At 43.9% G+C, this 21,593-nt stretch overlaps 1 protein-coding gene across 2 annotated transcripts in view; it reads right to left on the bottom strand.

Moving 5' to 3' along the window:
* LOC135549796 (ubiquitin-conjugating enzyme E2 E2-like) overlaps positions 1-21,543 on the bottom strand; it is a 45,359-nt gene extending 23,816 nt beyond the window's left edge. Inside the window, exons 1-3 of one of the 2 annotated variants that reach the window (XM_064980102.1) lie at positions 21,477-21,543; positions 19,007-19,198; positions 16,009-16,059 (exon numbers count right to left, since the gene is read on the bottom strand). In XM_064980102.1, the coding sequence (XP_064836174.1) occupies positions 16,009-16,059; positions 19,007-19,191 (236 nt within the window). In that variant the 5' untranslated portion in view covers positions 19,192-19,198; positions 21,477-21,543. Of the gene's footprint in view, positions 1-16,008; positions 16,060-19,006; positions 19,199-20,810; positions 20,967-21,476 lie in introns of those variants that run through there. The other variant, XM_064980100.1, reaches the window with a different exon arrangement.
* Between the last annotated feature and the right edge of the window lie 50 nt (positions 21,544-21,593).

Consider the following 21,593-nt stretch of genomic DNA (forward strand, 5'->3'; position numbering starts at 1 on the left):
GACAGACACATTGGTCTGAGGAGTACATCAAATCAAACAGCCTGTGAAAGTAGAGTACAGTATTATAAACTATTTATGTTGGATCCACAACTACCATTGTTCTGTAAGGAGACTGCCAGGAGACTCAATAGCAATCCATATCTTTTTCAATTTTACACACACACTTCCAAAAACAGCCATTGTAAAAACTACATAGAAGTGTTCCTTGGCAGCATCACATCAGTGAGAGCAAAGCCAGCCTTGTGAGCCCATAGCCAGAGTCATGTTTCCTGCTAAGTTCTGCTCCTGTTTTTGTCCCAAATCAGACCAGTCCTGGTGGTATCTGTCATGGCTTTTATCTTAACGTCTTTTCATCTTCTTCAAAAACTGAGAGCGATAGATTGAATCTTCTTTGAGGGAGAGACTAGATCCTTATCTCACAGAGAGATAAAGAGGAGGGTAGCAGTCAGTCAGCAACAATACATCAAGTAACTCTGCAGTTTACACCAGTGGGGGCTGGTGGGAGGAGCTTTAGGAGGACGGTATCAAACACATCCAACATATGGAAACAAGGTTTGACTCGGTTCCATTTATTCCATTTCAGCAATTACAATGAGCCCGTCCTCCTATAGCTCCTCCCACCATCCTCCACTGGTTTACACCTTCTGTGTACATAGAAGAAACCTTTCCTCACCTCTAAAAACTGCTATCCCTTGCAGTCCAGTCAGCAGGCAAAGCACTTTGGGGCGAGGGAGGTAACATTAAATTAAGGGAAGCAGTGAAATCTCTGTCTTAAATTTTATGCTACAAGCAATGAATGGCTTTAACTGCAACACTTAAGGAGTGATACAGCCAGGCAAGACAAAATAAATAGGAGTGCATGAAACAAAGCAATAATGTGCAAGAACTGGCCCCTCTGGTTGTTCACAGATCCCAAGGAGAAGGACTGGGAGAAAGGGTGTTTTTTTATCTCTTATCTCCACACTGCACACACAGCAATGTGTGTGTGTGTGTGTGTGTGTGTGTGTGTGTGTGTGTGTGTGTGTGTGTGTGTGTGTGTGTGTGTGTGTGTGTGTGTGTGTGTGTGTGTGTGTGTGTGTGTGTGTGTGTGTGTGTGTGTGTGTGTGTGTGTGAGGGGCGAGAGATGGCAGCATAAGACCTGCCGACTCAGTGGTTGTGAGAATTTCCAGAGGAGCTTGTTACCTCTCACTAATTAGTCAACAAGGACTTAGCTTCTGATTACGGTCCTTTTCTAGCCAAATAAATAAACAAATACATAATAAACATGTAAAAAAATGGTGGCTTAGCTTTGATTAGATTAGGTTTCCCCAGTGACTGAAAAATAGGGTAGGTTTCGAGATGCACACAAAAAGTAGACTCCAATATCTTCCTTTAACAAAGACAGTTCATGTATTTTTTGTTGCTGCAGCAGGATATATCATTTTCACATAGATGTTTTGGACAAAGCCGCCTTCTGTGTGTGCATGAATCAGTTTCCACAGGCAAAACCCCGCAACTGTAAAAAATAAATGTTTTTAAAGGACCTTTGGGCTTGAGGATATCCTCTTGGTCTAATGGCTTGGCTTACCAGAAGTCTGTGGCAAGAATCCCACCAGTTACACTTGTTATGGTATAAATAAACCATCTCTCTCTTGCCTATAGTGATCATGGCTGTATTGATTACACTGCACTGAGAGTATTGATTTCACAACAGTGCTATTGAGATACCTGCCTGCAAATGACACACAGTCTCTGTCCTGTGACGCCTGACCATCCGCTCTTCCGACACCCTTTCTTTCTCAAATCTGTACCAGATTGAGTTTGAAGACCTCCGCTCACTCTCATCTAGATTGAGTTGTCCTGTATTCCTTTAACCCTCTTGCCATTCCACTTATTTGAGCTATTGCAGGGCTTGATGATAAGTTGACAAGTTGAATTAGGTATGCTGGCACTGAAATAGATTAAATATGTGAAATGGCTGCTGGTCCCTGAGGAGACGGGGTTGGGAGAACCTGAACACAGAGATTCCCCACGTTTCCTCTGTTCTCCTGTTCTCCCTCTCAGTGGCAGCTGTGAAAGGGCAGGAGGAGAGCCCCCTGAAAGAGCCCCCTGAAAGCCCTGGCAGGAATCTGATATCCTGTCTTTGTGAGGGGAGCAAGGCCATGGGCATGTGTGTGTCTACGCTGGACTCCGTGCCAGAATTGTAATAGAATTCCACCCTTGCCAGTGTTTGCATTGGAAGCCATTTGTCCGGGTGACAACATTTCACTGTTTACAGTTAATACAAAGGAGCAGCAGATACAACCTGAGCCTCTCAGTGACAGGAGGACCCAGGCCACAAACATTTGACAATACAGTATATGTGCTTGTACATGCTTATAATGCATAATGCTTCAAAACAATTCACACCTGTCAGCTTTAAGTAGTGTTACCACTTTTATTAACAAAGCGGAGGAGCGGAGGAGATGGACAGGAGGAAAGAAGGAAAGGAGGAAAGAAGGAGAGGTGGAAAGAAGGAAAGAAGGAGAGGTGGAAAGAAGGAGAGGTGGAAAGAAGGAGAGGAGGAAAGAAGGAGAGGAGGAAAGAAGGAGAGGAGGAAAGAAGGAGAGGTGGAAAGAAGGAGAGGAGGAAAGAAGGAGAGGTGGAAAGAAGGAGAGGTGGAAAGAAGGAGAGGTGGAAAGAAGGAGAGGTGGAAAGAAGGAGAGGTGGAAAGAAGGAGAGGTGGAAAGAAGGAGGAAAGGAGGAAATAAGGAGAGGTAGAAAGAAGGAAAGGAGGAAAGAAGGAGAGGTGGAAAGAAGGAGAGGAGGAAGGAAGGAGATGAGGAAGGAAGAAGGACAGGAGGAAGAAAGGAGATGAGGAAGGAGAGGAGGAAGAAAGAATCAGAGGTTGAAAGAAGGAGAGGAGGAAGGAAGGAGAGGAGCACTTTAAGAAAGAGTAACCCACCACTGATTTACACTGCTCTTAAAACAGTATTACACCTGTCCCCCCTCCCCTCCTCCTCCTCCTGAAACAGCCCAGAGATAAAAGGAGAGATAGGCCCACTAAGGGTGACTGGGGTTTAAAGGGGAAGTGTAGCAGCATAAAGGGCACATTACGAATTCAACAGCCCGGGTATTGAATCCTGTTACAGCGACGTCAGCTGGAAAGCTAAACCTAGGCAGGCATGGATACAATGAAACAGCCATTTACAGTGTGGAGGAGGGCGGTCTCATGAGAATGAGACCTGAGACAAGAGAGGATCCTAGCATTTTCCACCCTGGTGTGTGTGTGTCCTGGTAGGAATGTCTCCCATAGGTTGAATACAGCTGCAGCTGGTGGGAAAGTGACCTCTGTCTGGAGTCCGGACACTCAGCAATGCAGAACTACAGTGCCTTGAAACATTGCTCTCCCTTCAAATGAGTGTCTTTCTTCATGTTAGAGGGCAAAGCAGCCCGAGAGCCTGGAGCAGCCAGTAGTATCTCAGAGGAAGAGATCAGATACTGTAGTGCAATAAGAACATCATCATCATTTCCACTGATTCTCTGGCATTATGTCTGCTGACTGGAGCACATTACAGGGTGATCTGGAGAATGCTGTTTAGTCTATTTCTACAGTACGACTGAGTAACACTGTGAAGTCTATTTCTACAGTACGACTGAGTAACACTGTGAAGTCTATTTCGACAGTACGACTGAGTAACACTGAAGTCTATTTCTACAGTACGACTGAGTAACACTGTGAAGTCTATTTCTACAGTAAGACTGAGTAACACTGTGAAGTCTATTTCTACAGTACGACTGAGTAACACTGTGAAGTCTATTTCTACAGTACGACTGAGTAACACTGTGAAGTCTATTTCTACAGTACGACTGAGTAACACTGTGAAGTCTATTTCTACAGTACGACTGAGTAACACTGTGAAGTCTATTTCTACAGTATGACTGAGTAACACTGTGAAGTCTATTTCGACAGTACGACTGAGTAACACTGAAGTCTATTTCTACAGTACGACTGAGTAACACTGTGAAGTCTATTTCTACAGTAAGACTGAGTAACACTGTGAAGTCTATTTCTACAGTACGACTGAGTAACACTGTGAAGTCTATTTCTACAGTACGACTGAGTAACACTGTGAAGTCTATTTCTACAGTAGACTGAGTAACACTGTGAAGTCTATTTCTACAGTATGACTGAGTAACATTGTGAAGTCTATTTCTACAGTAAGACTGAGTAACACTGTGAAGTCTATTTCTACAGTACGACTGAGTAACACTGTGAAGTCTATTTCTACAGTACGACTGAGTAACACTGTGAAGTCTATTTCTACAGTACGACTGAGTAACACTGTGAAGTCTATTTCTACAGTAAGACTGAGTAACACTGTGAAGTCTATTTCTACTGTCACTCCTGCTCCCGCTCTCCCTCTCTGGTGCTTGAGGGTGCCAGGCAGACCTTCATTATGCACACCTGTCACCATCATTATGCGCAGCAGCGCTTATTGGACTCACCTGGACTCCTTCCCTTTGTTGATTGCCCCGTCTGTAACTGTCTGCTCCCCCATTTGTTCCCTGTGTCAGCATTGATGTCGTTATGTGTTCTTGTCCAGACGCTGTCCTGTCCTTTTCCATGTCCGACGCTATTAAATGTTCACTCCCTGTACCTGCTTCTCATCTCTACCAGCCACGATCCTTACATCTACAGTATGACTGAGTAACACTGTGAAGTCCATTTCTACAGTATGACTGAGTAACACTGTGAAGTCTATTTCTACAGTATGAGTAACACTGTGAAGTCTATTTCTCCAGTATGACTGAGTAACACTGTGAAGTCTATTTCTACAGTACGACTGAGTAACACTGTGAGGTTTATTACTATGCAGCAGTTGTATTTGTATTTATTATGTCAGTGGGAACATTAAGGCATTTACAGTGCCTTGTGAAAGTATTCGGCCCCTTGAACTTTGAGACCTTTTGCCACATTTCAGGCTTCAAACATAAAGATATAAAACTGTATTTTTTTGTGAAGAATCAACAACAAGTGGGACACAATCATCATTTCAAACTTTTTTAACAAATCAAAAACTGAAAAATTGTGCGTGCAAAATTATTCAGCCCCCTTAAGTTAATACTTTGTAGCGCCACCTTTTGCTCTGATTACAGCTGTAAGTCGCTTGGGGTATGTCTCTATCAGTTTTGCACATCGAGAGACTGAATTTCTTCCCCATTCCTCCTTGCAAAACAGCTCGAGCTCAGTGAGGTTGGATGGAGAGCATTTGTGAACAGCAGTTTTCAGTTCTTTCCACAGATTCTCGATTGGATTCAGGTCTGGACTTTGACTTGGCCATTCTAACACCTGGATATGTTTATTTTTGAACCATTCCATTGTAGATTTTGCTTTATGTTTTGGATCATTGTCTTGTTGGAAGACAAATCTCCGTCCCAGTCTCAGGTCTTTTGCAGACTCCATCAGGTTTTCTTCCAGAATGGTCCTGTATTTGGCTCCATCCATCTTCCCATCAATTTTAACCATCTTCCCTGTCCCTGCTGAAGAAAAGCAGGCCCAAACCATGATGCTGCCACCACCATGTTTGACAGTGGAGATGGTGTGTTCAGGGTGATGAGCTGTTTTGCTTTTACGCCAAACATAACGTTTTGCATTGTTGTCAAGAAGTTCAATTTTGGTTTCATCTGACCAGAGCACCTTCCTCCACATGTTTGGTGTGTCTCCCAGGTGGCTTGTGGCAAACTTTAAACAACACTTTTTATGGATATCTTTAAGAAATGGCTTTCTTCTTGCCACTCTTCCATAAAGGCCAGATTTGTGCAATATACGACTGATTGTTGTCCTATGGACAGAGTCTCCCACCTCAGCTGTAGATCTCTGCAGTTCATCCAGAGTGATCATGGGCCTCTTGGCTGCATCTCTGATCAGTCTTCTCCGTGTATGAGCTGAAAGTTTAGAGGGACGGCCAGGTCTTGGTAGATTTGCAGTGGTCTGTACTCCTTCCATTTCAATATTATCGCTTGCACAGTGCTCCTTGGGATGTTTAAAGCTTGGGAAATCTTTTTGTATCCAAATCCGGCTTTAAACTTCTTCACAACAGTATCTCGGACCTGCCTGGTGTGTTCCTTGTTCTTCATGATGCTCTCTGCGCTTTTAACGGACCTCTGAGACTATCACAGTGCAGGTGCATTTATACGGAGACTTGATTACACACAGGTGGATTGTATTTATCATCATTAATCATTTAGGTCAACATTGGATCATTCAGAGATCCTCACTAAACTTCTGGAGAGAGTTTGCTGCACTGAAAGTAAAGGGGATAAATAATTTTGCACGCACAATTTTTCAGTTTTTGATTTGTTAAAAAAGTTTGAAATATCCAATAAATGTTGTTCCACTTCATGATTGTGTCCCACTTGTTGTTGATTCTTCACAAAAAAATACAGTTTTATATCTTTATGTTTGAAGCCTGAAATGTGGCAAAAGGTCGCCAAAGTTCAAGGGGGCCGAATACTTTCGCAAGGCACTGTATATACAACATGACATGACCTTTCATAACACTTTTCACAACACATTAAGTGTATTCCCTCAGGCCACTACTCTACTATCACACATCTACAATACAAAATCCACGTGTACGTGTGTGTAGAGTGTGTGTCTTATCATGTGTATGTGTGCATGTGCATGTGTGTGTGTCTCTTCACAGTCCCTGCTGTTCCATAAGGTGTATTGTTATCTGTTTTTTAACTCTGATTCTACCGCTTGCATCAGTTACCTGATGTGGAATAGAGTTCCATGTAGCCATGGCTCTATGTAGTACTGTGTGCCTCCCATAGTCTGTTCTGGACTCTGGGATCGTGAAGAGACCTCTGGTGGCATGTCTTGTGGGGTTTACATGGATACAGGTAGCCTGGGTGCATTCAGAACCTCTGAGCACTACTGCTGAAACCACATGTCAGTTTTGACCTCAATCCACTAAGAAAACAGACCTGACCATTTTATCACCATCATTTTATCACATGGACTCGGTACTGGTACTGCCTGTATATAGCCATGTTATTTTTACTCTTTATTTTTTTCTTCGTTATTCACTCTTTTATTTATTCCTTGTGTCACTACTTCCATTTATTTACTTTGATCTTTCTCTGCATTGTTTGAAAGGACCCGTAACTAAGCGTTTCACTGTTAGTCTACACCTGTTGTTTACGAAGCATGTGACAGGTACAGTTTTATATATTACATCCATCCATACCCTGCCTTCCCTCCAGCTTGCTCTGCCCTCCAGGAGCCATGTATCATGTCAATAACATTAGCAGGTATGTACACAGTACAGGGACGTTGCTGGCATTGCTCGGGCGGAAGGCAGCACGCCTCTGTCCATTTCCCCTCACAACTGGTTAGTTGAGTACTGCAGTAACACCAACAGAGGCAGATATAGAGAGAGACAACCAGCCAGAACAGCCTTAGTCCTCTTGCTGTGTGTTTGTCGCTGTGTTGAGATATTGGCTGTTAAAGCCAGTGGGGAAGCCAGATAGTTGACAACCATGGCTCTACACATTTACTGACATTTGTGGCTGCTTTGCGTGATGTATTGTTGTCTCTAACTTCTTTGTCCTTTGTGCTGCTGTCTGTGCTCAATAATATTTGTAGCTTGTTTTGTGTTGCTACCATGTTGTGCTGCTGCCATGTTGTATTGCTACCATATTGTTGTCATGTTGTGTTGCTACCATGCGGTGTTCTCATGTGTTGCTGTCATGCTATGTTGTTGTCTTAGGTCTCTCTTTATGTAGTGTTGTGGTGTCTCTCTTGTCATGACATCAAAACTATGAAATAACACTCATGTAGTAACCAAACAAGTGTTAAACAAATCTAAATAGGTTTTAGATTATTCAAAGTAGCCACCATTTGCCTTGATGACAGCTTTGCACACCAATGAGATCAGATCAGGGTTGGGTTATAAAAAAATATCTGAAACTTTGAACATCCCACAGAGCACCATTAAATCCATTATTAAAAAATGGAAAGAATATGGCACCACAACAAACCTGCCAAGAGAGGGCCACCCACCAAAACTCACAGATCAGGCAAGGAGGGCATTAATCAGAGAAACCTGTTTCAGTCTTCCAGGGTTTTGAGACTGGGACGGAGGTTCACCTTCCAGCAGGACATACTGCTAAAGCAACACTTAAGTGGTTTAAGGGGAAACATTTTTAAATGTCTTGGAATGGCCTTGTCAAAGCCCAGACCTCAATCCAATTGAGAATCGAGAATCTGTGGTATGACTTAAAGATTGCTGAACCCATCCAACTTGAAGGACCTGGAGCAGTTTTGCCCTGAAGAATGGGCAAAAATCACAGTGGCTAGATGTACCAAGCTTATAGAGACATACACAAAGAGACTTGCAGCTCTTTTGGGGGAGGAGGGGGGGGGTGAATAGTTATGCACGCTCAAGTTCTGTTTTTTTTTGTCTTATTTCTTGTTTATTTCACAAAAAATTATTTTGCAACTTCAAAGTGTTGTGTAAATCAAATGTTACAAACCCCCCAAAAGTCTATTTTAATTCCTGGTTGAAAAGCAACAAAATAGGAAAAATCCCAGCCCCTGTCCCCGCAGGAGGCCTTTTGGTAGGCGGTCTTTGTAAGGATTCGCCACTTTTTTTCAATTTTCGCCTAAAATTACATACCCAAATGTAGTTCAGGCCCTGAAACAAGGATATGCATATTCTTGGTACCATTTGAAAGGAAACTATTTGAAGTTTGTGAAAATGTGAAAGGAATGTAGGAGAATATAACACAATAGATCTGGTAAAAGATCATACAGAGAAAAAACCAACCGTTCTTTTGTATTTTTTTTGTACCATCATATTTGAAATGCAAGGGAAAGGCCAAAATGTATTACTCCAGCGTAGGTGCAGTTTAGATTTTGACCAATAGATGGCAGAGTTGTATTTGCAAAGTATTAGACTGATCCAACAAACCATTGCATTTCTGTTCAAAATGTTGTATCAAGACTGCCCAAATGTGCCTAATTTGTTTATTAACTAACATGCCAACTTAAATAAAGGTTAAATAAAAATATATATTTTTAAATGTAGACTATTATCAACAAGTGTGCTCTGTTATGTTACCTTCTTCCTCTACCTCAGCAGGTTCTCCTTTCCTCAATACAAACACTTACACAAGACAGTATAAGCCAAACATGAGTCTGTGGGTAATAAAATGATGAGGATGATGATGATGTCTGTGTCCATGGACTACCAGAGGATACTGCAGGCAGCATGTTAATGAGGGGCTAATCACTCACCCAACACAGAGACCCGATGAGCATCTCTCACAATAACACTGGTGACATCAGTCACATAACTCCACTTCGCCAGAGCCTTTAAACAGCTGTGTCTAACGGCAGAGCAGACAGACAAAAAAGCAAGTAAGGAGATTGGTGAATTGGAAATTATAATGGTGAAATGAGGATCTGTAGTGTGTGAGAAGAAGCATAGCGAGGGAGTGAAGAGCGGGAGAGAAGATAAAGACATGTAGAGTGTCTGTGAAAAGAGAACAGAAGAGCAAAGAAGAGAAAGGCCCTCCACCCAGCTGAGGGTAATTAGATCCATAGTGTGAGGTCACAGCAAGTGGAGGAATCTTCCTGGGCCTCTCTTAGCTTCTGTGGACCAGATGGGACTATGACTATATTCTCTCCCTCTCCCCTCCCCTCACCTCCCCTTCAAATTCAAATAAAAGAGACTACTACAGCCGAAAGGAGAGGCTAGACTCCAAACATCCCCTTGAACTCGTAAAAAACATTTAAAGCATGTTGCTTATTCATGGATTTCTGGTGACATATTACTCCCTCTGATGGAATTCTATTAGAATTCTCTGGCAATAACATCCGACCCTCCGAGCTGAGAGATCATAATGATGTGGAACATGGAATGCTAAGCATATCATAACAATAGCAGTTGCACGCCAATGCTTCCAAATTGACTGTTTAATTCATCTCTCTTTCTCTCAGAGTAATTTTTACAATTATGTTCTTCTCTTGTTAAAAACAACTAAGTGCTTGAACTTTTAGTCTCCCTGTGGACTCTGGGATTGCCTGTTTGGCTTCTGCTGCTGGTTTGTCGGTAAAAACGAAATTAATATGAGTTGACCTGAATAAATCACTCACTCACTATCTGCCAAGTAAACACTCTTCATATTAAATTATTATATTGACTTGATCATGTTGATATGTGAGTGTGTGCTGTTTATACATTTATACTTTTCACATGAGAGCAGTTCAAATGACTGCTTGGTATGTATGATGATTGTCAGAGACATGGGATGTGACACATTACTACAACACCACACCAATCAGAACCCGCCTTCTAATACCACCGCGTTAATCAAAACGCTGTCTTGTTCTCTCCTCCCCCTGTCCTCTCCTCACTAATCTCCACCCTCCTCTCCTCTCCTTCCTCCCTCTGTCCCGTCCACCCTCCTCTACTCCCTCTGTTCTTTCCTTTATGTCCTCTCCGCCCTCCTCTCATCCCTCTGTCCTTTTTACCCTCCTATGCCTCTAACCCCCTGTACTATCCTCCTCTCCTTCCCCCGTCTGTCCTCTCCTCCCCCGTCTGTCCTCTCCTCCCCCCGTCTGTCCTCTCCTCCCCCGTCTGTCCTCGCCTCCCGCCGTCTGTCCTCTCCTCCCTCCGTCTGTCCTCGCCTCCCCCGTATGTCCTCGCCTCCCCCGTCTGTCCTCGCCTCCCCCGTCTGTCCTCGCCTCCCCCCGTCTGTCCTATCCTCCTCTCCTCCCCCCGTCTGTCCTCGCCTCCCCCATCTGTCCTCTCCTCCCCCCGTCTGTCCTATCCTCCTCTCCTCCCGCCGCCTGTCCTCGCCTCCCGCCGCCTGTCCTCGCCTCCCGCCGCCTGTCCTCGCCTCCCCCCGCCTGTCCTCGCCTCCCCCCGCCTGTCCTCGCCTCCCCCCGTCTGTCCTCGCCTCCCCCCGTCTGTCCTCGACTCCCCCGTCTGTCCTCGACTCCCCGTCTGTCCTCGACTCCCCCCGTCTGTCCTCGCCTCCCGCCGCCTGTCCTCTCCCCCCCGTCTGTCCTATCCTCCTCTCCTCCCCCGTCTGTCCTCGCCTCCCCGCCGTCTGTCCTCGCCTCCCCCGTCTGTCCTCGCCTCCCCCCGTCTGTCCTCGCCTCCCCCGTCTGTCCTCGCCTCCCCCGTCTGTCCTCGCCTCCCCGCGTCTGTCCTCTCCTCCCCTGTCTGTCCTCGTCTCCCCCGTCTGTCCTATCCTCCTCTCCTCCCCCGTCTGTCCTCTCCTCCCCCCGTCTGTCCTCTCCTCCCCCCGTCTGTCCTCTCCTCCCCCCGTCTGTCCTCTCCTCCCCCGTCTGTCCTCTCCTCCCCCCGTCTGTCCTCTCCTCCCCCGTCTGTCCTCTCCTCCCCCGTCTGTCCTCGCCTCCCCCCGTCTGTCCTCGCCTCCCCCGTCTGTCCTCGCCTCCCCCTTCTCCTCTCCTTCCTCTGTCCTCCTTTCCTCCCTCAAGGCGCCAGCATGCTTCAGTTGGGCTGGCGGCTACCTTATGTCGGCTAGGCAAACAAAACGAGTGTGCTCGCATAAAAAGCGGCAAAAGTACTGTATGTGAGTCTGAATTTATATACGATAACTCCAAGAAATCTGTCATACATTTTTATGCATTTTTATTCTGAGGAGATCTTATTCGCACAATTTTACATTTATTGAAGAATCCTTACAGTCATTACAGTTGACCAATCACGGACGAAGGGGCATAGACTTCAGCTATCGAACTTTGGCTGGTCTCAAGATAGAAATTGTGCGCCGAACAGCCGAAAACCCCTCACCAAAGTCCAAAACAGCATGCAGATACTTCTAGTAGAAGCACTAAAAGGACAGCCATCTACTCAGCCTAGACAAAGATTGGTTAACCATCTCTTACCAGAAAACACAGGTGACCTCACATCACTCAGACCCAGAAACAGGAGGGCTCCACTTCACATCACGCAGACCCAGAAACAGGAGGGCTCCACCTCACATCACTCAGACCCAGAAACAGGAGGGCTCCACCTCACATCACTCAGACCCAGAAACAGGAGGGCTCCACCTCACATCACTCAGACCCAGAAACAGGAGGGCTCCACCTCACATCACTCAGACCCAGAAACAGGAGGGCTCCACCTCACATCACTCAGACCCAGAAACAGGAGGGCTCCACTTCACATCACGCAGACCCAGAAACAGGAGGGCTCCACCTCACATCACTCAGACCCAGAAACAGGAGGGCTCCACCTCACATCACTCAGACCCAGAAACAGGAGGGCTCCACCTCACATCACTCAGACCCAGAAACAGGAGGGCTCCACTTCACATCACGCAGACCCAGAAACAGGAGGGCTCCACCTCACATCACTCAGACCCAGAAACAGGAGGGCTCCACCTCACATCACTCAGACCCAGAAACAGGAGGGCTCCACAGCAGCCTCTGTTCATGTTATGCATGAAATCTGTGTGTCTCTGAAAAAGCTCTGCAAAGGGTTAAATAGACTCTGCACACTGTGATGTATGCTACCTCCCTCCCCTGTGCATCAATGTTTCCAGCCTTAGGTCTTAGTCAAGTCTTTGACTATCTCTGAAAGAGCTAACCCAGACGTTTCCAGCCTCCTGTATCATCTTCATCTACAGTATATATACAAGATGATAATAATCAGATCTGAATGCTCATATCGGAGTATGTCTGAAACTGGGAGAGAGACTGCTGCAAGTCAATTACATTGCAAAGCTAATTGAGGCATATATTAGTCAATCACACAGCACCACCGCCCTGATAATCATAGTGTGGAATTAGATATTTTCTCCTTCTGCAGTTCCCCGTTACGATACGCATCAATACTTTCTATTTCACTTCATCACTTCATCAGTCATCACTGTGATGTCTGGAGATGATTACTGGTCTTCATTTAGAATGGATTACTCTGGAACAACACGCTAACACACAATGTTCCTGGGATTATGGAGGAAGGGAGGGAAGGAGAGATAGAGAGAAAGAGGGGGGAGTAGTGGCAGAGAGTGGGAGAAAGAAAGAAAGAAAGAAAGAAAGAAAGAAAGAAAGAAAGAAAGAAAGAAAGAAAGAAAGAAAGAAAGAAAGAAAGAAAGAAAGAAAGAAAGAAAGAAAGAAAGAAAGAAAGAAAGAAAGAAAGAAAGAAAGAAAGAAAGAAAGAAAGAAAGAAAGAAAGAAAGCAAGCATGGCCAATCCTCCAAGATATCCACATTGTTTCATTCTGCCAATGGGGGTTTCTTATCAAAACGCTGCCAGGACCATCATGAAAGGATATGGTAATTAACAAAAACACACACACACACACACACACACACTGAGGTAAAAAAGGCGTGTTGAGCAGTAAGGCAATATAATGTGTCTGTTGAGGGGGTATTTACATAGCCTTGCAGAGCACTTCTCACATTCAACGAATTAACTCTCTGCTCAGGTGACAAAGATGATTAAAAAAGAGAAAATATCCCCTTAGCATCCCATAATATATACTCCACATCCTGTCTGCTTGGCCTGCTTCCTTTCAACATGTTGAGAAATATGTTCTTCAAATGAGACACGTTGATGAAAGTTGGATGTGTTTTATTTTCCCAAGGGGAAAGTATCACGACTCCCTCTGCTCTCTTTAAAATAGGGATAAAAACAGACAGAGAGGAAGGGCGAGAGAAAAAGAAAGGGAGAGAGAGTGAGAGAATGTTTATGAGGTGTTCTGTGATCATGAGGAGTGGAGTTGGGTTTTATTGAAATGAGGAGGAAGAGCAGAAGCGGTTCGCTGCAGACGTGAGAAGAAAGGATGGAGAAAAATAAAGAGAAGCTAATGAGCTGTGTGTATTACAGTGTCCGCTCCCTCACATCTGACGCCTCTCACCCACCCCGTCCTCCTCGACAGAGACTATTAACACTGTTGTCACGTCAATTAGTCGGTGAGGACAGGCAGAACACACGCAGCATTTGATAAACAGATGGTGGATTTTTCTACTCGTAGCACTATTAAAGGAATACAGTTCAAAACAAGAGGAAATTAGCCTCATAAACTTCTACTGTACTGTGTAGGCTACCATAAACGGTTTATAAACGGTTTATTACATCCATATATGAACATTTTTATTCATGCTCATTGCTTTTATCTCACAAAATACATGTTGAAATGTTATATTGTTGTGTCAACATTTGCAAACCAAACACTAGAAAACTACACATGGGTTTATAGAAGACTTAGAGGGGAGCTTGGGCCTGTTTCTGTAAGAATGAACCAAACAAAACCAAGAATGAACCAAACACCCCAAGGGGATTCAATACAGAGTTCTACACTTCTACGAAGTGTGTCAGAGCTCCCTCACATTGCATTGTACTTAAAGATACTCCAGCAGACTATGGCCAATTATTCACTCATCTCTCTCTCTCTCTCTCTCACACACACACACACACACACACCTCTCTGAGGTGACCAAACTGCCGCTGCCTGGCGCCGAAGTGAATCCACTCGCCATGAAACTGCTTCATAATGGACATTCTTCAAATAACAGGTTTTCATACAAATGTCATTTTCAATACAAATGTCTGAAATCTATCTCCCTTTAGCTCTTTGTCAGTGAATATGATTGTATGCTTCATTGAGATTCACTGTATCACTCCGGCGGAAATGGTTTTAGAACTGCCGCGGGGGTGTTTTTAGTGATTTTCTCTGAATCACCCACACCTTTTTCAGATCACACAAATTCATAGTATCTCTCTCTCTCCTCAGATAGTGTGTTTGTGCATTGAAAAGTTGAAAGAGTGCCTTTCCCAGTCGCAAGAGTCAGAGCAAATGCGGTAGCGGCAAGCAACATAACTAGAGTGATCCCAGTAGTGAACTTACTGGCCAATCAGGTCAATCACTTCTCTTTCTTCTTTTGCTGTGACTCACCATGCACACAGCTCTGATAGGTCTATTCATCTCACAGTCAGCCCAACAGACTGACAAACTGCATTGTAAATGCAGGCGGCACTGCAGTAATGTATACCTGTATACCATTCATCTGAGTGACTCAGCCAGCACAGCACAAGCTCTTCACAATCCCCATTCCTTCTCCGCCATGCACAGCACAGACTGACAAAGTGCCTCAGGTGTCACAGATACATAAAACAGGCGGATCAGACAATTAACACGCTTACGCATAAACACATGTGCAGACACACACACACATACAGTGCCTTTGGAAAGTATTCAGACCTCTTGAATTTTGCCAAACTTTGTTATGTTACAGCCTTATTCTAAAATGGATTAAATAAATAAAAATCCTCAGCTATCTACACACAATACCCCATAATGACAAAGTAAAAACAGTTTTTTTATACAGTTTTGCAAATGTATTAAAAGTTTAAAACAGAAATACCTTATTTACATAAGTATTCAGACCCTTTGCTATGAGACTTGAAATTGAGCTCAGGTGCATTCTGGACACAGGATCGTGTTGAGGCACAGATCTGGCAAAGGGTACCAAAACAATTCTGCAGCATTGAAGGTCGCCAACAACACGGTTGCCTCCATCATTCTAAATTGGAAGAAGTTTAGAACTACCCAAGACTCTTCCTAGAGCTGGCCGCCCAGCCAAACTGAGCAATCAGGGGAGAAGGGAATTTGGTCAGGGAGGTGACCAAGAACCCGATGGTCACTCTGACAGAGCTCCAGAGTTCCTCTGCGGGGATGGGAGAACCTTCCAGAAGGGTAACCATCTCTACAGCATTCCGCCAATCAGGCCTTTATGGTAGAGTGGCCAGACAGAAGCCGCTCCTCAGTAAAAAGCACATGACAGCCTGCTTGGAGTTTGCCAAAAGGAACATAAAGACTCTCATTGTGAGGTATTGTGTGTCGATTGATGAGGGAAAAAATGATTTAATCTATTTTAGAATAAGGCTGTAACCTAACAAAATGTGGAAAAAGTCAAGGGGTCTGAATATGTTCCGAAGGCACTGTACACACACTGAAGTACAGACAGTCATAAAACAGACAATGAACAGGCTCCTACCTGCAGTTAGGTGGTGGGTCCAAGGTTATCTCAGCCAGCTCCTTCTGAATCCTGGGGAATGAGGAGGAACACACATTACACACACACTTTATATACATTACACACAAACATCACATACAGATTATATATACATAATGCTAAACCCACACAGACACACGCGACATACTAGCAAGCCGGTGTGTTATAAAAATCCTTTCTACACACTGAATAACTTATTGATTTCCTAATGAGCTCCTAGCATTGTGATTGAATGCAGGAATACATCCTGTCAAGCGATATCAATATAGGGACGCACTGTTGAATTCCTCATCTTATTTCAAGGGCCTGTGCAAATTGACATTGACTACAGACAGGCCTTGCTTTGTAAAAAGTCATATTTGCTTTCTGGACAAATCAACTATGAATCTGATATTGAGATGAGGATTTTAATGACTCGGGGTGGAATAAATCTGACTGATTTAGTCTCTCTCTCTCCTCCCCTACTCTCCCCTCCCTCTTTCTATCCTTCCCTCTCTCTTACTTTCTCCCTACATGTTGGAATCCTTTCCACAGCTAACAGCTAGACTAAATAAAGGTTTAGTTTAGTGAGTAGACGGGATCAAGACAGGGTTCAAATTACACTGTCTTACACAGCACTGCTCATTACATAACTATGCTAATGATTTGCTCTGAGGATTCTAACAGCCAGGTGCTGTTTTTATTTAATTTTTTACAATCAATGACTTCACCATCCATTAAGGCTGCAATATTCCACTCACACTAAGACAACCCTGACAACAAGCTACTCTCCAGGGTTTGGAACTGGTTCAGGGAACAAAACCAAAAAAACAGAAAAGAATGAGAACTGGGAACGAAAGTGATCTATACTGTTCCGGAACAGAACTGTTATTTTAAAAGCACGGGAACTGGTTAATACTGTTCTTTTACATTCCTGATTTTTTTCCCCCCAGTGCCACAAAAAAATGCAACAAAGTGCCTATGCTAAGTACTCTCTCTGTCACTCAGAAACTTATTCCAGTGTCTGCCTGCCAGCTGAAAATCTTTAGCAGTGGGTGTGCATGTATAGGCTACATACCCCTCCGAAGCATAAGCTACTGTAGCCTACTTACATTACAAGTGTGATTCAGAAATTAGGGAGAGAGATTTTTAATTGGTCCCGCATTAAGCCAACTCTTTCTTGGAAGTTCAAAGACATTCAAAGTTCCCTCATAGAAGTCGCTCCTCCGTAAGTATAATTCTGTGGGCCTAATTCAGATAATGCATGTCATAACAAGATGCCCAGTGCTTCAAGCCTCCTCCACCCTCTCTCGCTTTCCCCCCACCCGCAAAATTTTAGTCGTACCTCGCGCCCTACACTTGTCTGTCCAATGCATGTAAACAACTAACTATAGCTTGCTGCTCTATCTGCACTGATTGGTGAATTAATTTAATGTTGATTTCAGAGGTTTAAAAAGGAGCCGAAAGGAACGATATAAAACATCACTTTTTTGGTGTTTGAACTGGTTCAGATATTTATTTTCCTGGTTGGAACAGTGGAACAGAACAAAAAAAAAATGGTTATGTTTACTCAACGATTGGAAAATAATTTTGCTTCAAACCCCTGCTACTCTCATGAATAATCATAAACCTAAAGATTTTGAGATATAAGCCTTGTTCCGAATGTATAAAGCGTCTCAGAGTAGGGGTGATGATGTAAATTAGGTCCTCTCTGTCTATAACAATTTGATTCATTACGATCTAAAAGGCTAAACTGATCCTAGTCTGAGACACTTCATGTGGCCCCTGGCCCTAAATCATCTATGCACAATGCTCACAACAACTGTTGTTACTATCTGTCATTGTAAATAAGAATTTGTTATTAACTGACTTGCCGAGTTAAATAAAGGTAAAAATAAATAAATAAAATAGATATAAAAATAATAATAATCCAAAAAAACAAACAACATATGAACATATAAATATGGTTTAAAAATGCACAAAAAATAATAAATATTAAAAAATACAAATTTAAAAAGATACTTTCAAAATAATATATACATCTGCTAGATGAGCTAAACAAATATACAGCTGCAGCCATGGGGGAGGACAACGACAAGCAGCCTTCCAATATCAGGAGACAGGGAAGCGTCACAACATCAGTTGAAATGGCACACCTCCGCTCACCACCACTCCCACCACCGCCGCCGCCACCACCACCACGGCTCAGAACAGGAGAGAACCTAAGGTGGTCCTTTTGTTAATTTAACCTGTCATCCCTGTCGACTCATTCCCTCGTTTCTCTCCAAATGTCACGCCATGGAGGAATGTGCACACATACACACACACATGGACACACACAGAGGAGTGCTGACAGGTAGGCACCACGCCTCAAAGAGCGAGTGAGCGATGGCAGAACAAACGACAGCAGATCCCCTCATCTCCTCTGTGTGCTTGTATTGATAATAAACTCTCTGGTTCATGATGAGAGGAGACTGAGGGTAAATCATTGTGCAGTGGGAAAAGACGTCTTTCTGCAAGGGGCTGTATAACTGTAATACAATCACCACGGTTATGGAGTAAGTCGTTCCCAGGCTTGAATGCACAGTACACTCTGTAATTTCATCTACAGTATTTTCTCCTGAAGTGGCAAACTTTACCTGGTGAGGCTGCAGGCTGTTAAGAGAGGATGGAGGGAGGAATAAATGAGAAAATGAACGAGGGACTCCATGGGGAAATGGACTAATTACAGAACATACAGGCCTCCCTTGTTCATGTTCACGCATCCATGGGCTCTCTCTCTGTGACACAAACACTTTGTTTTTCTCTAATGTCCCACAGACCATTGAATTTCATTATAACCCATTGATGGTTATAATAAATCCACTGCTTCAAGGTGCATCTGAGTCAATATCATCTCCGTATTATACTGTTTATGAAGTACTTTTGAACAAGACCATTAAGGACACTTCCTTACACAACCTACATGGACAGAATGGAATAGAGAGAATTGCAGCTATACCTCTTGGCGCTGGTGGAGAGCTTGGCAGCGGTCTTGCTGGATATCTTGGCCTCTTTCTTCTTGGGCGTTGTCTGATCTCGCTCCTGACCCGGAGGGGCCACCTCTCTCTGTTCCGCGTCCCAGCTGCCTCCACTTGTGTTGGGACTGTCTTCTGGCCTCGAGCTGGGCTGCACCTCACTGGACATCCTGGCACTGGGACACACATTCATTCGGGGGCACACACACACACACACACACACACACACACACACACACAGATAAGTCGAAGGTTTGGGGTTTCCCTAGACACCTTACAAAGCAGGCTTATCACCTGACTAAAGATATAGCAATCAAAGGTTTGAATCCTATTGGTTCGGTGGTTGTCTCAGTCAGTGGCTATTCTGTTAGAAGTACAGTATTAAAAACCAAACCACCAGAGACGGCCAGCCAGCCAGCCAGCCAGCCAGCCACAGCCAGCCAGCCAGCCAGCCAGCCACAGCCAACAGAATTAAATACTGTTCCCCTCCGAGGTCTCAGGTCTTTTAAAGGTCATTATAGTAAGGCAGGCAGGTTCCATGTCCCCACAGACCAGCTCACACTACAGCCTCTATAATCAAAGCTCCTTCTACAAGGTCGCATTGAGGAAATGTAATTTCCCAACATACCATATGAGCCTTCAAGGTGAAGCTGTGCATTTTAAACATTCACAGAATGAGAAGTAGTTATTTGAGTAAATGGGGGCTGTGTGCAGTGTGTGTGTGTGTGTGTGTGTGTGTGTGTGTGTGTGTGTGTGTGTGTGTGTGTGTGTGTGTGTGTGTGTGTGTGTGTGCAGTGTGTGTAGGGCTACTGTAAAGGAGCAGATGGTTGCTGAAATGAGCATCACATTCCAGAATGAGCATGACGACAGACAGCAGATCTTCAATCAATGGAAAGTGCAGCTATACCACACACACTTTGGTCATGAACACTCAGAATCCGTTGGGCAACATTCTGCACAGACAGTAATTGGATGCATTAACACATTTTTCTCTTGATGCAGTGATTGGTGATTTCTACTGAGGCAACTGATGAGTGTTGTTAATAGGCTAAGCATACAATAACAATGCATGATCTTCTAGGAAACATTATGTTTCTGTTTGATTTTCTTGATTCTACTCTATGACTCATATCTATTTGAAAAGTTAAATACTTATGATCAATTGAAATACTGTGAGATTTGGCTATCAAAGACCTTGACGCACATACATGTAACAATAACATAACACCATCAATGCAACCCCCCAAATGAGGATATCGTTCTTCTCCCAGGTCATCGGCTCTTTAAACACTTTCAGTGTTCTCCTTTTGAAAAGGACCGGTGATGATAAAAACAGCTGAAAAGTAACAAATCCCGTGCTGCATTGGTCTCACAGTCATTCATACAACAACAGATAAGGATGAGCACATTTTTCTTTTGTTGTGTAAATAATCCCTGTTGTCACGCGGGACTGTCACAATAACTGAGCCAGTAGGTCTACTGCTGGGGGAGCAGCCCTCACATCGCGTGCACCCCACGCAATTGAGGAGGCCTAAAAATGAACACCCCAACAGTAATAGGAGAACCCTCATGTTCCCTCATTGCCTAAAGATACGCTGCCACACAAAACAAATCGTTCGCAGCAGCATGAGTGAAATATTAGCTGAGAAGCTTTTTAGTGCCCACATCAAGAAGAGTCATCTAGAAACCAAAGACACCGCCCCCCCATATGAGGATATTGTTCTTCTCCCGGGCCATCGGGTCTTTAAACATTACTTTCAATGTGCAGTTGTTTCAGAAAGAGATTACCTTCCAAGTAGTTGACGCACAGACGGTCGACGCAAACAATGTTCTATCAACACCTGAAGTAGGCTATATCCCGTGTGTTGCTCGACCGTTCTATTCGATCTTGGTCTCCGCTTTCGTTATCCGCTCTGGCTGTGAGAGAATGAGACAACCGGACCGCCTCTGAGCGCGCGCTCTCCTTTTTTTCTTACACAGTGGGTACACGAGTACGCGCAACCAAGTGTGTGTGTATTGCGCTGTTCTAATGGGGTAACAAGCATTGGCTGTAGAGGAATTACGGTAAATCCTAACAATATATAATGAATAGGTTACTGTCCTTTTGCTATATTAGGGCATTTTTCCTTCTACTTTTTCTGTATTTGCAAAGTTCAAAAAAAGTACACATTACCATCATCTTCAAATCAGACAAGCTGCAGCACCCCCTGAAAAACCTGATTTAAAAAAGTATTATCACAAAAGTAGTGCGCTGAGCTTTTATTAGTACTGTTTTAGTGGACCGATATAACGCGAACATATTTTTTAGCACCCCCGCCTGAAAACAATAAAAAACAAAGAAAATATGCAGCACCCCCACCCCCAAACTACTCCATGCGGCTATGCATACAAGCATATTGAACAACTGGAAATATTCGTTTTTCACAGTGAAAAGGTTTCAAATACATTACTCACAACAACAAAAAAACAGGAGAAAAAAACGGACAATCTCTTCCATACTCAGAAATTCACCGAGCGTGGCGGAACCAAAGTTTTGGGAATGTCTCCTCACGCGGTGTATAAACTATGAAA

The sequence above is a fragment of the Oncorhynchus masou genome, chromosome 12, assembly GCF_036934945.1.
Source record: "Oncorhynchus masou masou isolate Uvic2021 chromosome 12, UVic_Omas_1.1, whole genome shotgun sequence".
NCBI lineage: Eukaryota > Metazoa > Chordata > Actinopteri > Salmoniformes > Salmonidae > Oncorhynchus > Oncorhynchus masou.